Raw genomic sequence first — 12,788 nt, 5'->3', positions numbered from 1 at the left:
TAGTAAGAAAAAAAGCCAATCAAGGTCAATTCCTGGCTCATTCAATATAGCCTACTAAGGTTATATACTTCATTTCTGACTATATTTGCGCTTTAAATGGTCTGCCTATGTTCTACAACAAAGCACACAAGAACTCAGCAGAGGCCTTGTTTGCTATCAGATGTGGACTATTGCATATAACACAAAGTCTAAAATCAAGGACTGCCTGGAATTTACTTTTAACTATCACATGTAAGCAAACAAATCATCAGAGTAATTTATAGAAAGAAAAGAAAAGCAGAAGAAAACCCAAGGTTTGACTAGCTTAAACTCAATGGTTTTAAGTCAAATATACCAACAACAGGTAGATCCTGGAAGTAAACCTTAAGGGTGTAAAACTGCCCTAATTTTACATAATCTAACTCTGAAAATTTATTTTCCAACTTCCACAACTACTTACCTTTCAACCAATAAAGAATGGAAATTTACTTGATCTTGGAAACAGAATGAAGTTTAACAGCCATTTTGACAGTATAGACTATTACTCTACAGCAATTGTCCTCTTTACATAATAAAACCTAAAACACTGATAACACATTAGAACCTCCCCCACCTTAAAGTTTCATCCCTCCTTTATTCATTCAGCATCTTTTTATTACATACTTGCTATACGCTGTATTTAGCAGAGTAAAGAAGACACACAGGTGCTCTCTATAAACAATTATAATTAGAGAAAAATAGAATTACAGCATATGTAAAGTGTCCTTATGGGTAAGTACTAGATAACTATAGAAACACACACACTATTACGTGTGGATAAAAATAACTCCTTACTGATACTCATGCAACCACATATTATCTTATCACCTATTTAAATGACTATATTGAGAACCTTAAAAAAAATGTACACTGGGTTAGATTAAGTGGTTGTCGGTTCAGTTGAAAGAATGTTTGACTCAAATAACTGCATTTATCAGTCAATGAACTATACCCGGTAATGGAGACTACCATCAAGGAAATATTTTTTCTCTCTCACTCATCTCTATATCCACATTACACAGAGGAACAGTAGAGTTGTACTCTACAACTCTACTAAAAAGTAAGGAAAAAACTCAATTATCCTTTATTTTTCTTAACATCACCTTGCCTCCCCACACCATATACAAAAATTGACTCAAAATTGATCAAACTTAAAAATGAAAGCTAAAAACTATACAACTCTTAGTAGTTTAGGTATGGTTTCCTGACTATTATACCAAAAGCACAAAGAAAAAATTTAAAAATTGAACCTCAAAATTTAAGACTTTTGTGCATTAAAGGGCATTATCAAAAGAATGGAAACATGAGCCACAGGATAAGAGAAAAATATTTGCAAATCATAAGGATCTAGTATCTGTAATATGTAAAGAACACTTGTAGCATCCAAAATGCATAAAAATCCAAATTTAAAAATTAGCAATCTGAGGTGCGCATGGTGTGTGTGGGGTCACGGGGAAGACAGTACAGCTCAGAGAAGACAAACAGGAACTCTGTGGCATCTTACTATACTGATGGACAGTGACTGCAATGGGGTATTGGGGGGGACTCAATAATAAGGGTGAATGCAATAACCACATTGTTTTTCTTGTGAAACCTTCCTAAGAGTGTTCATCAATGATACCTTAATTTAAAAAAAAAAGAGAAATCTGAGTAGACATTTTTGTGAAGATATACATAGGTCAGTAAACACATAAAAAGATGCTCAAGATCATTAGTAATTAGGGTAATACAAACCAAAATCACAAGATACCACACTTACCACCCACTAAGATGGGTACAATAAAAATTTAGTTTTTTTTAAACCTGAAAATAGCAAATGTGGAGAAACTGAAAACTTCATAGACTGCTGCTGGAAATGTAAAATGATACAGCTGCTGTGGAAAACAGCCTAGTAAATTCTCAGAAAGTTAAATATGTAATTATCATATGACCCAGCAATTCTTCTCCTAGGTATATGCCCAGAACTGAAAAAACATGTTCAAATACTTGCACACAAATGTTCACAGCAGTGTTGTTATTCTCAGTGAGTTGGTAACCAAACCAAATGCCCATTAGTGGATGAATAGGTAAGTGAAATGTGTTATCTATGCAAGGGAATAACTATTAGGTTATAAAAAAGAATGAAGTACTGTTGTTACATGCTACAACAAAGATTAACCTTGAAAACATTACCCTAAGTCAAAGAGGCCAGACATAAAATGCCAAATATTATATGGTGCCATTCATATTAATGTCAGAATAGGAAGATCCACAGACAGATGAATTGCTGCCAGAGAATGAGGGTGGGCAGACAGGAGTGACTGCTAACCCATATGTGGTTTCTTTCTGGGGCAATGAAAATGTTCTGGAACTAGATACTGGTGATGGTTGCACAAAATACTGTGAAGATACTAAAACCACTGAATTGTACACGCTGAAAGGGTGCATTTTATATGGATTACATCTCAATGTAAAACTGCAATAACAAAGAAATCATCTTGCCTCACACCCCTCTTTTCATGGTATCTTTGGATTAAATGGTTCAAATTATTCAGTATCACACATGAATCAAATTTTTGCAAACAATGGTTTTCAAGTACATCAAAAAGGTCTGCCAATTCTCCCCAGTGAATAACACCCTATTTTTTTTGGTATATCCTTGAATTACAGTAAGATATTTGCCTATTAGATGTATTTAAAATATGGTACATTTGTATTTCTTAAGCATCACAAGGTAATTCCACTACCAGCACATAAAAATTTTAAACATACATAACACACCGCAAACCTATCCTCAGAGCTTATAGGCATATGAAACATATAATCACCATGTACATTAACCATGTATAATAAAATACAGCAATTAAGTACACGCAATTAAGTATACCCTTGAAGTCACTTGTAAAGTATACCAGCAATCTACAGTGAGGGAAGAAGCTGGAGAGCATGTGCCTAGCCTCCTTAAACCCTACTTGAAAGAAGTGTCCCTTGAGCAAAATTGGGGCCCCTAAGATGGTTTCAAGTAATAAATACTTGAATAAATAAATAAATTCAAGGTATAAATACCAGTACCATTTCAGAAATCAATGCTGGAATTCCAAGTGCTCAGAGAAAACTTTTCACAATTCCCATTAGCCCCTGGAATCAACCGATGGTCTAGACTTGGTAGTCCTACCATCACTACTACCATTTCAACCCTTACCTCATACCTCATAAGGCTTCATTCTAAAACAGTCATACCTTTTCTTTTGCATTTTGATATTATCTATTAAGTGTACTTTATCCTTCCTTACATCTACAAGGAGTTTGCCATAGTTATACTCAGGAGACACCCTGCACATAGATAACAATGTGATCAGCATCTCCTGGAGATATACAAGGAAGCAGCTCTGATAAGCATTACAATCTACTTATGGTCTTCTGTTTCATTCTTAAAATTAATTTCTACTTAGGCTCAAGAACATATCCATGAAAACATGCATTTTAATAGTTTTCAAACTGCGCAGCTGCAACCCCCTTTTTTTTTGTTCTAACAGTATTATGAAAACATCATCTAAACAAAACTAAACTTCTTAATGCTTCAGGTTTCATGAAACAAGTAATATTTTTTATAATGGTTTTTATCAATGCTGATACTTTGTAGCCAGGTAATTACCATCTGGCTACAAAGATTATTGCCATTAAAATAGTATTAAATGTCTACTGGAATAGCTATGCTGTGTCCACAGTTGTTCATGGAATAGTCTGAACCATGAACAGAAATTACATGTAATCATTCAATATTTACTAAGCATCCACAGGGCCACTGATTAGGTTCTTTAAGAGACACAGAACAGTATGTTAAAGAATAGTTCCTATTCTACAGAGAAAACACACACGAACCCAAATACATATAAAGCATGACACTACAGTTTATAACAAAACCATAAACTTTAAAGAATGATAATAATGTTGGAACACCAGGCCAAGGGTGGGGTGATTCGGTAATATCTTTGTTAAATAGGTTACTTTAAATGTGATGTTAAAATTAAAGAAGGTTTAAAAGGAAGGAAGGATCTGTTTGACAGAGATGAAGATATTCTGAGTCCAAGGAATGATATGTGCAGAAGGCTAATAGTTTGGGACTCAACAATTTATTTTTGTACAATTGGTACCTAACCTGCTTAGCTGAAAATAGCTTAGATGTGACAAAAAGGAGAAACAAATCAAGTGTCCCAATTAATGACAGACTTCATTAAATTCATTTACAAAAAAATTAGATATTATTGGTCTTTTTGCCCCCAGTGGTCTCCTTTCCAAGTCACACAACACATTCCTTCCAATCTACTTAATCAGTATGACTTAATCAAAGAATTATGCCACATCTCTTGTTCAAAGTCCTCCTCCAGTGGTTGGGTCTCTGTTACCCACCAAATGAAATCCAAAATTACTCTGAGTTTAAAGGACCCCTTAAATCTAGTTCCTCTCTGAGTATCCTTTTCTCCCTTTTAATACATACTCTTCCTTAGGGTTGTACTTTTTAGTCTCAGAACCTCTACAGTCTTAATAATTAAGAGCTTTTGTTTATTTGGGTTTTCTCTTCAGTATTTACTGCCTGAAAATAAAAATGAGTTCTTAAAATATTAATTCATTTAAAAATAATCAAATTCATGTTAACATTTTTCATGAAAATATATTTTCCAAAACCAAACTTTAGAAGTGACATTGTTTTACATTTTTGCAGAACCCTTTACTATCTAACTCAACAGAAAACACTTGGGTTCTCCTATCTGCTAACACACTCAATCTGTTGCAATATCAGACATCACATAGCCACTGGAAAACTACACTACACACGTGTACAAGAATAAAAATGGAAAAGGCAAATAATGTCTTAGTATATGACTATGGTTTTGACCTCACAAATATGGTGAATGATCTTGGGGACTCCCAGGAGTCCCAGGATGACACTTTAAGAATCGCTGCCATTAAATGAATGAATATGGTTCATTCTTTCCCTGGAACAGGAAAGCATTATGTAAGAAGTCACACTGAGATGAAAAGACAAACCTGATGCTAGACTCCCTGGATTCAAATCCCAGTTATCCTCTTCCTAGCTGTGTGACCTTGAGCAAATTACTTAAGTTCTCTGTGCCTTAATTTCCTCTTCAATTAAATGGTGTTAATAATAAAAATCTCTGAGTACTGCTACTATATTCTAATATAATTTGAGAAGTCTTTATCAGATAACCTGGCAAGTTACAACTCTGAACACAATTTTTAATACGGAAGGTTTAGGTTCACCAGAACTTTCTTTTAAAATAATATGATTAGTAAAAATATAACTGCCTGGGAAGTATTATCCATAAAAATAATTATATACACAATGATCATACAAAATTCTAAAAGGTCAAATCCAAGAATCTCAATTCTCTAGAGAAATGTATAAAGCAGTTTAACTGGGAACATACTGAGACAGAACATAAAGTAACGGAAATGCCACTTCAGCCACCAAAAGAACAAGAAGAGTAAATATTGAGGCTTTACTTTGAAAATCTAAACCTACTTCTTTTTGGTAGGCCTCTAACCTCTTGCCAAGAAGTCTTTAAGTTTATTTTTCTTACTTCTTTTGATATTAAGGGAGAAGTCATGAAGCTAAGCACTTTGGAACTAAGAAAACAGAACAAACAGAAGTGACTTTCTATGCATTACAGTGAACTTTCACATTAAATATTCTAAGTGAAATCAGGATCAAAATAAATTATTAAAGCAATTCTGATGACTAATTAAAATGGATTATTTAACAATTACTGTATTTTTAAAATATCTCATTAAATATTTTATACAAGTGCTTCACACATCCAATCAGAGGGAGAAAAAGCCAAGTCTTACATTTGTGGAGTTCTACTATACCTTAGCATTTGACATACATAGTCAAATCTTACTGTTATCATTTTAGTGACACAGTTACCATTTTCTGACAGAAATATAATAGTTAATTCTTAGGGGAAAGAACAGTAAGCCCATACATTAACTACAATAGTAACTGTCTCTAGAATAAGATCCATTTGGAAAGTCTCACTTCATTTCTAAACAAGTGACATCTTGGGGTAGATCTACTTGATATATTCCTCCTGTGTGTATCTCCTTGCAAATAAGATCCCTGTTACCAGAAACCTTGTTGGCAATATCCAAATTAGGCATCCACTGGATGTCATTAACTAAAACATTAAAAATTAAAGCATTTGCTTGAAAACATAATTATTTCAGATACATTTTGATACTCAGCATACATTTTCAATGGTTATACAAACCACTAATCCAAATACAAATTCCAACTTCTACATATCAAAACATTCACAATTTTTTAAAGTGTTTCTGCAATTAAAATTAGGCAGGGTCTACATCCAGTACACAACACACAAATACCCACACTGTAGCTAACAGAGATATAATGGATGCTTAACAAAAACAGGTCTTGATTTTGTTATAGAGAATGTATGACAAATGGTGATTAGAATATGGTGTCCTAGTAATTAACTGGAAAATATATGGATAAAAAAGTACAGCCATTACACCAGTAACATGAATATTGCATTTCAGTGAAATATGTCACAATGTCAATGACTAAAGATGAAAAATTAAGTACTATAGAAAAAAAGAAAATTATTTGTCTCAAAAAACAAGACTACAGATCATGAAATCCGATAAAAATGTTTTTTTTAAGTTAAGAATTTACAAATTTAAAAATTGTGTTTTGGTATTCTTCAATCATTGTGAATGTTTTAAGTGTTCTATACCCTCTTTAAATGGAGTTAAAGGCTACATTCTCAGCTCTGGATTGCCTCCTCCATGGCTGTAAGAGAGGATTAAATTAGGTAATAGGTGCCTGACAAACTGAAGTCCTTCAAATACAAGGGCTGCTATTCTTCTACCTTGACCATTGGAGGCCTGAAATTAAATGAAAATCCTGTTTATTTTTACAAACATGTTTCAAGTTTGGCAATTCTTTTCACACTAGGTACACTGGTTAACACTATTATCTACTGATACCTATAAACAAAGCATAAAGATCTTTCTTAAATATCTAGTATAAATTAGAACATAATTCATGGATTATAATAATCACTCCCTAATATGGAAAGTCCTTGCCTATAGAAAAAAAAGTCCTAAACATATTTTTGATAAATATTAACATTTAAAAATGAAATTGTTTTCATTAAGTTCAACTAATTAGGTCATAGTTTTTCAGGGCAGTAAAAGGTGCAACAGAACTAAGCCTTCATGAGAAGGAAAAGTCCCCCGAAGAAAAAAGTATCTCTACATTAAAGTCTAAAGTTCACAGTGTCAAGACCCAGAAATATCTGTGAAAGCCTTTTCAATTTTCCCGAATCATGTTAAAATGTGTGTGAGAAGGTGTTTAGAAAAACCACTACTGGTCAGACTTTACAAACTTATTTCTTTAGTGAGAACTGGTTACACTGACATTTTACACAGTAGAAGGAAAATCACTGTCTTTTAAACCTCTTAAAAAAAATAGTGGCTCCCTACAGGGATTTTTTTTTAATCAAACATTACCAGAAATATTTAAATTCTAAACATTTAAAGTGGGAGCTTATAAACACAGCAGTGGTGGAGAAAAAGAACTAGGAATGTGAGATCATCCTCCAAACCTAATTCCAGTTAGCATCTGCAGTAGCTATTACAAAAGAAAAGGCTAACAGTTATAAAACCATGCAAATATCACCCAACCTTACCTAGCCTATTTTCTGCCCTTTTTGGCAGTGTGTTAAAAGAACAACTGCTACCTTTTAAATAAGACAACATTTACAAGGACTTTTAAAAGCTGTATCTACTGTTATAGTCATTTCAAAGTAAGGGAAAAGGAAAAAAATAGTTCACACAGTTACAAGTAGTTTCTTCACTTATCCCATGATCAAAAAAGAAAAATAAAAAAACAACTAACACAGTGTTAGGGCAAACCATAAGGGTAGAGAGCAAGCCAACTAGTCATTTAGGAGAAGTAAACAGTAGAAACATCTACTCCAGTATCAGATAATCATAAAATCACTTATGGCCTTACAGTGCATTTTAAAGAATTTCCCATTTATAAAAGTGTCCCCAGTTAAAGACACTATGCATTCTCTAAACTATCAGGCAAGGAGCGAGAGTTAAAAAGCAGTGTGCGTGACCTGTGCATCACAGAGAAGAACCAAGCAGTTATGGTCTCTTTTTACAAACTCTTACACAGCAAAAAACAAGTCACAATGAATAATGGGTTTGTCTATAGCAATAACTTGTTCTAACAGTTCTTCATGAGCAAAGTTATCTTGGAAGAATTCACATTTTGTACCTTTTTTTTTTTTTTAAGTGCAAACCTTAAGGCCAAAGTCCAAATGAGGAATTAAAACAGGACTCCTGTCAGTGAATTCCCTTTCAGGACATGCTCACTCTTGCTTCAAACAGTAAAGAAAAGTATGTAGAATGAAAGTCACTTAGGCTAACGTGTCCAGCAGCCATTTAAGAAAGGAACTTCTTACTGTGCCTATTTCTCTATTTTTCCCTGAGAAATTTCAGGTCACTCCACTGAGTCAAAGCTTGAGTAATCAACTGAGAGCTTTGTACCTTGAGGTAAAGGAGTGGAAAGAAAAGGGAAGACATTACAAGTGGCTTCAAGGTTTGGAAAAAGTTGGGAGGAGTTAGCTCTAGTTAACCGTGTTTAAGTTAGTGAATGGAGTAATATGCCATATAAACAGAGATTGCGCCCCAAAAGAGAACCAGCATAAATTCAAACGGAGCCCCAACTCAAGCATCATCACTTAATCAGTTTTTAAAGAGATGTTATTTGTAGGTTAGATTATTAAACCATTTTTTATTCCAATAGTCTACGCTTCACACCCAAGCTTCTAAATTCAAACTGCCACGAACTGATACCAGTATCAGCAAACCCTTTTCCATATCCCCATTAAAAAAAGGTGGGGGGGGGTGGAGCTGAAGGGGTTGCCAAACATTCACAAGTTATCCCAGTCAAAAGCATGAAACACAATGATTAAATTCCACCACAGGTAATTAAAAATGCCAAGTTTCCACAAAGCTTCCCTACACCAAACGGAATCCCTTTACTTTCACTCCCACGAAGAAAGTAATGTGAGATAAAGGTCGGGTATTGAGTATGACATTTAAAATACAATGAGACGAGGGGACTTAACGGAAGCTAGAGGCAAAGAAAGGTAACCCCAGTGGGCGACGAATGGTGGAAGAGAAACCCGAGAAGCGAAGGGACATTAGAGGCTGGCGGAGCAAAGAAGTGGGAATCACTTCAAGGGAGGCAGCCCTCGGGGATGCGGAGACAGGGATCCCGGTTTAGGCGTTTACGGAAACCCGAAGGCGGCTAATGGGGAAACAATGAGGCGGCGAGCCCGGCGGCGAGCCGGGAGACGCTCAGGGAAGGGCTACGAGCAGCTCGGAACGGGCAGGACGAAGAGCAGAGGCTGCAGCAGGCAGGGAGGCAGGGAGGCAGGGAAGCAGGGAGGCGAGCACCCAGGGGGAGGCAAGTCGGTCGGGGTGGGGGGAACCGCGGCTCCCCGGCAGGGAAGCCAGGGACCCCCGGAGGGGAGTGGCTTGTCAGGGATTCAGACAGGGGACGGAAGCCGTGAAGGCAGGTGTGATGGAAGCCAAGGCACACACCTCGGACAAGCAGAGGACCCGCCGCGCCAGATAAGACGCAAGGAGGCAAGAGCAGCTGAAGGAGGGAAAAAAAGAGATGGGCAAGAGGACGCGGGCTGCGGGGCCGCAGTCAGCTTCACTCACAGTCCAGGTGCTTTTTCTTGGGCCCCATGATCTCGTGGGTCGTGGCCTTGCATACTGTCTTGGATACGGCGGAGCCGGTGACACTGTGCTGGGCGGCGGTGATTCGGTCCGTCAGGCTCTGGCCGGACATCTCTGCGGCTCCTCCGCCACCCCTCCCGCGCGGCAGCCGGCGGGGACTGGGACCCCCAAGCGCCGGAGGACCCCCACCCCCCACCGCACCCCCTACCCCCACCGGCCCCTTCTCCGCCTGCCGGCCTGGGGCGGGGCTCAGGGCCGCGCGCTGCCACCCAGCCCGGAGAGAACCGGCTCGTGTCACCCGCGAGGTCAGGACCGGTGTCGGGCACTCCCCTGCCCCCGCCTCAGCTCAGCCCACCCCTTCCCTGGTCAGCTGGAGCCGGGCAGGGCAGGAGGGATAGGCAGCTGCAGGAAAATGGCGGCGCCAGGCTCCTCCTCGGAGCTTTCCGGGCTGCCCTGGTCACGTGACTCGGGCACCGCCCCTCCTCCCCCCGCCCCTTTTCCCTTCCCTTCCCTCTTTGACGCCCGCCCTCCCCTCGCTCCGCGAGGGAAGAGCGGGGTGGCGCCGCGCGTTCCGTGAAGGAACCCGCCCGGCGGGCGCAACAGGAGGCCCTCCCGCGGGGAGCGCGCGGCGGCCGCGTCACGTGACACTCCCCGCCAACAGGTCGCCCGAGGCTGGGCGCGCCGGGTCACAGAGGCGGGGGACGGGGCGGCGCGCCGGCGGCTGGCCGGGGAGGGGGGCGGGTTCCTCCCTGCTCGCACCGCACCCCACCCCGAGGGTGTACCAGTGGCTGCGGTTGAAACCGAAGGCTGGACCAAGAGGAGGTGCAGCTGCCTTCACAGCTTCCCCCTGAGGGGAAGCTTCCCGTGCGCCCCAGCCTTTCCCAGCGGAGGCTTGATGTGTTTAGCGACGCCCCCAGACCCATCCTCCTGCATTTTAGGAAAAGGAAAGGCTTCAGTCGGCGCGTTTTCTGAGTCTGCCAGGTGGCCTCTCCCTGCTGTGGAACTGTTGAAGATCTCCCTGTTCACTTAGCCCAGAAGGGTTTGGTTTTTCTCCCATCTTCTTGAGAGGCTTGGAAACGTCACCTGTTTTTGTTTATCTCTTCTCTGAAAACGCGACACAGTGCTGCCATTGTAAATTTAGATACTTACCCGTCAGTATTCTTTCTCCAGGGTGTCAAATAGGACAGGAAACACATAGCTTCACTGGAATTTGAAAAGGGAAGTAGTAGGATGATGTCAACAGAGATTAGCTTGACCCTACCAGGCTGGCTGCTGTGGTGATGAAAGGTCCAGGACCATAGAAGGAAGTGAGAGGGGTGGTAAACGGATAAGTCCCATTCGAAGAATGGAGACATCACTACCAGCCATCTCCCCTGGTGCAGTCTTTCTTCTCTTGCCTCTTTTCTCTTGGGTACACCAGATTTTTCAGAGAAAGAAGACATCAACACTGTCTTGTGGGCATTTTAGAGCAATTTTTCTATCCTGTGAATCTATTCTATGAGATCCAGATCTATTAACAAAGCCTTTTAAAGTATTAAGGCCTCACATTTAACCCAGGTTTAGGGATAAATTTAAAAATCTCTCAGGATGTTAAATTTCTATGATTGTCCTGTGTAATCTTGCTAGTTTCAAATGAAATGCTAACGTACTCAGAAAGTCTGTGTATACCATCTGCCGGCCAAATCCAAAATACTGTGCTTCAATCTCATGACTCTTAAAAGATGCAAAGCTGATAGTTAACATTTTATGTATCATATCATGAATTCTGTGATCTCTCCCCATTCCCTTTCTCTGCTGTTTTTCACTTCAGCTGTTGGAATTCTGCAGTACCATGCTTTTGCTAAGGACATACAGTTCTTAAACCAATAGACATCATTTTTGTCAAGCCAGCCCCCAATTTCACAAAACTGTTTTGACTTCCTTCAGTACATCTGCAACCCATCTGTTTGTTTGGTGCCCAGTTTGCGGCCCCATGTCCATCAGGCAACAGAATTACCCCAAGACATGTTGTCAGCCATCGTTGCTACTCTTCTATGAGTTCCACTGAATAAGTTACTACTTGGTCTGAGCCTCTGTACTGAGAAACCATCTGCTGAAAGTCAACGTGACCATGGCGTTTAGCTATCATTAGCTAAATATTTCATCCTTAGGGAAAATGTAAAATTATTCCTAAGTAAGCAGCAGGAAACTTGTTATCTTTTGCACAATTGAATGACATTCTAGAAAGTATTTTAATTGTCACTTTTACCAAAGAGGTTCTTACAACACTTTCATTCAAATAACTGTGGACGTGTTCACCTTAGTAATAAACTAGCTTCTATTGGAAATATCACAGTACTTTTTTTCTGAGGGAATATTTTAGAAGTTTTTAAATATGTAAACAATGATCATTGTAGAGGTTTATGTACAATTGTGAACTAAAAGATATGAATAAATTTTGGAAGACGAATGGGCAAAAGTATTCTAAGGATAGGAATTACTGACCTGCCCTATCTTATATGCCTAAATTTTCTGTGTGTTCCACTTTTCTTCATTTGTTCAAGTAATGTCTTTACCTGAAGTCCCACAAATGCTCCAAACTCACTATGGCCAAAACTGACTTTTCTTATCCTTGCTCACTCCACTTCCTTGATCCATACAGGTCTCCTTATTTGTTCTTTGTTCCCTTTAATGGCCTTACCACCTACCCAAAAATCTAAGTCTGAGAACTGATTCATTTTTAGTCCTCCTTCTCTCTTCATTTCTCTCACCTAGTCTAATCTAGTTATATCCCTCAAACCTATCTTCTCTCATTCAATGAGGTAAGTTTCCTGCTGCTTCTACTGCCTTTGTTCCAGCCTTTATTATCTCTTTTCCACATAAACTATTCTAATAATGTAGCTGATTTCTCTGTCTCTCATACCTCACCCTTCAGTCCAGATCTTCCTGAACTTAAAATGTGATTATCTTTTCTTTGCCATTAAACCCTTAAGTAGCACCCCCAG

At 39.1% G+C, this 12,788-nt stretch overlaps 1 protein-coding gene across 15 annotated transcripts in view; it reads right to left on the bottom strand.

Annotated features, from left to right (window-relative positions):
* PICALM (phosphatidylinositol binding clathrin assembly protein) overlaps positions 1 to 10,274 on the bottom strand; it is a 121,258-nt gene extending 110,984 nt beyond the window's left edge. For 3 of the 15 annotated variants that reach the window (XM_057507157.1, XM_036906991.2, XM_036906992.2), the window contains exon 1: positions 9,787 to 10,271. In XM_057507157.1, coding sequence (XP_057363140.1) covers positions 9,787 to 9,916 — 130 coding nt within the window. In that variant the 5' untranslated portion in view covers positions 9,917 to 10,271. Of the gene's footprint in view, positions 1 to 9,786 lie in introns of all 15 variants that reach the window. The other 12 variants (XM_057507161.1, XM_036906988.2, XM_036906990.2 and 9 more) reach the window with 7 other exon arrangements.
* Between the last annotated feature and the right edge of the window lie 2,514 nt (positions 10,275 to 12,788).

This window comes from Manis pentadactyla, chromosome 9, assembly GCF_030020395.1.
Source record: "Manis pentadactyla isolate mManPen7 chromosome 9, mManPen7.hap1, whole genome shotgun sequence".
NCBI classification, from domain to species: domain Eukaryota; kingdom Metazoa; phylum Chordata; class Mammalia; order Pholidota; family Manidae; genus Manis; species Manis pentadactyla.
This window is presented reverse-complemented; position numbering and strand designations above follow the sequence as displayed.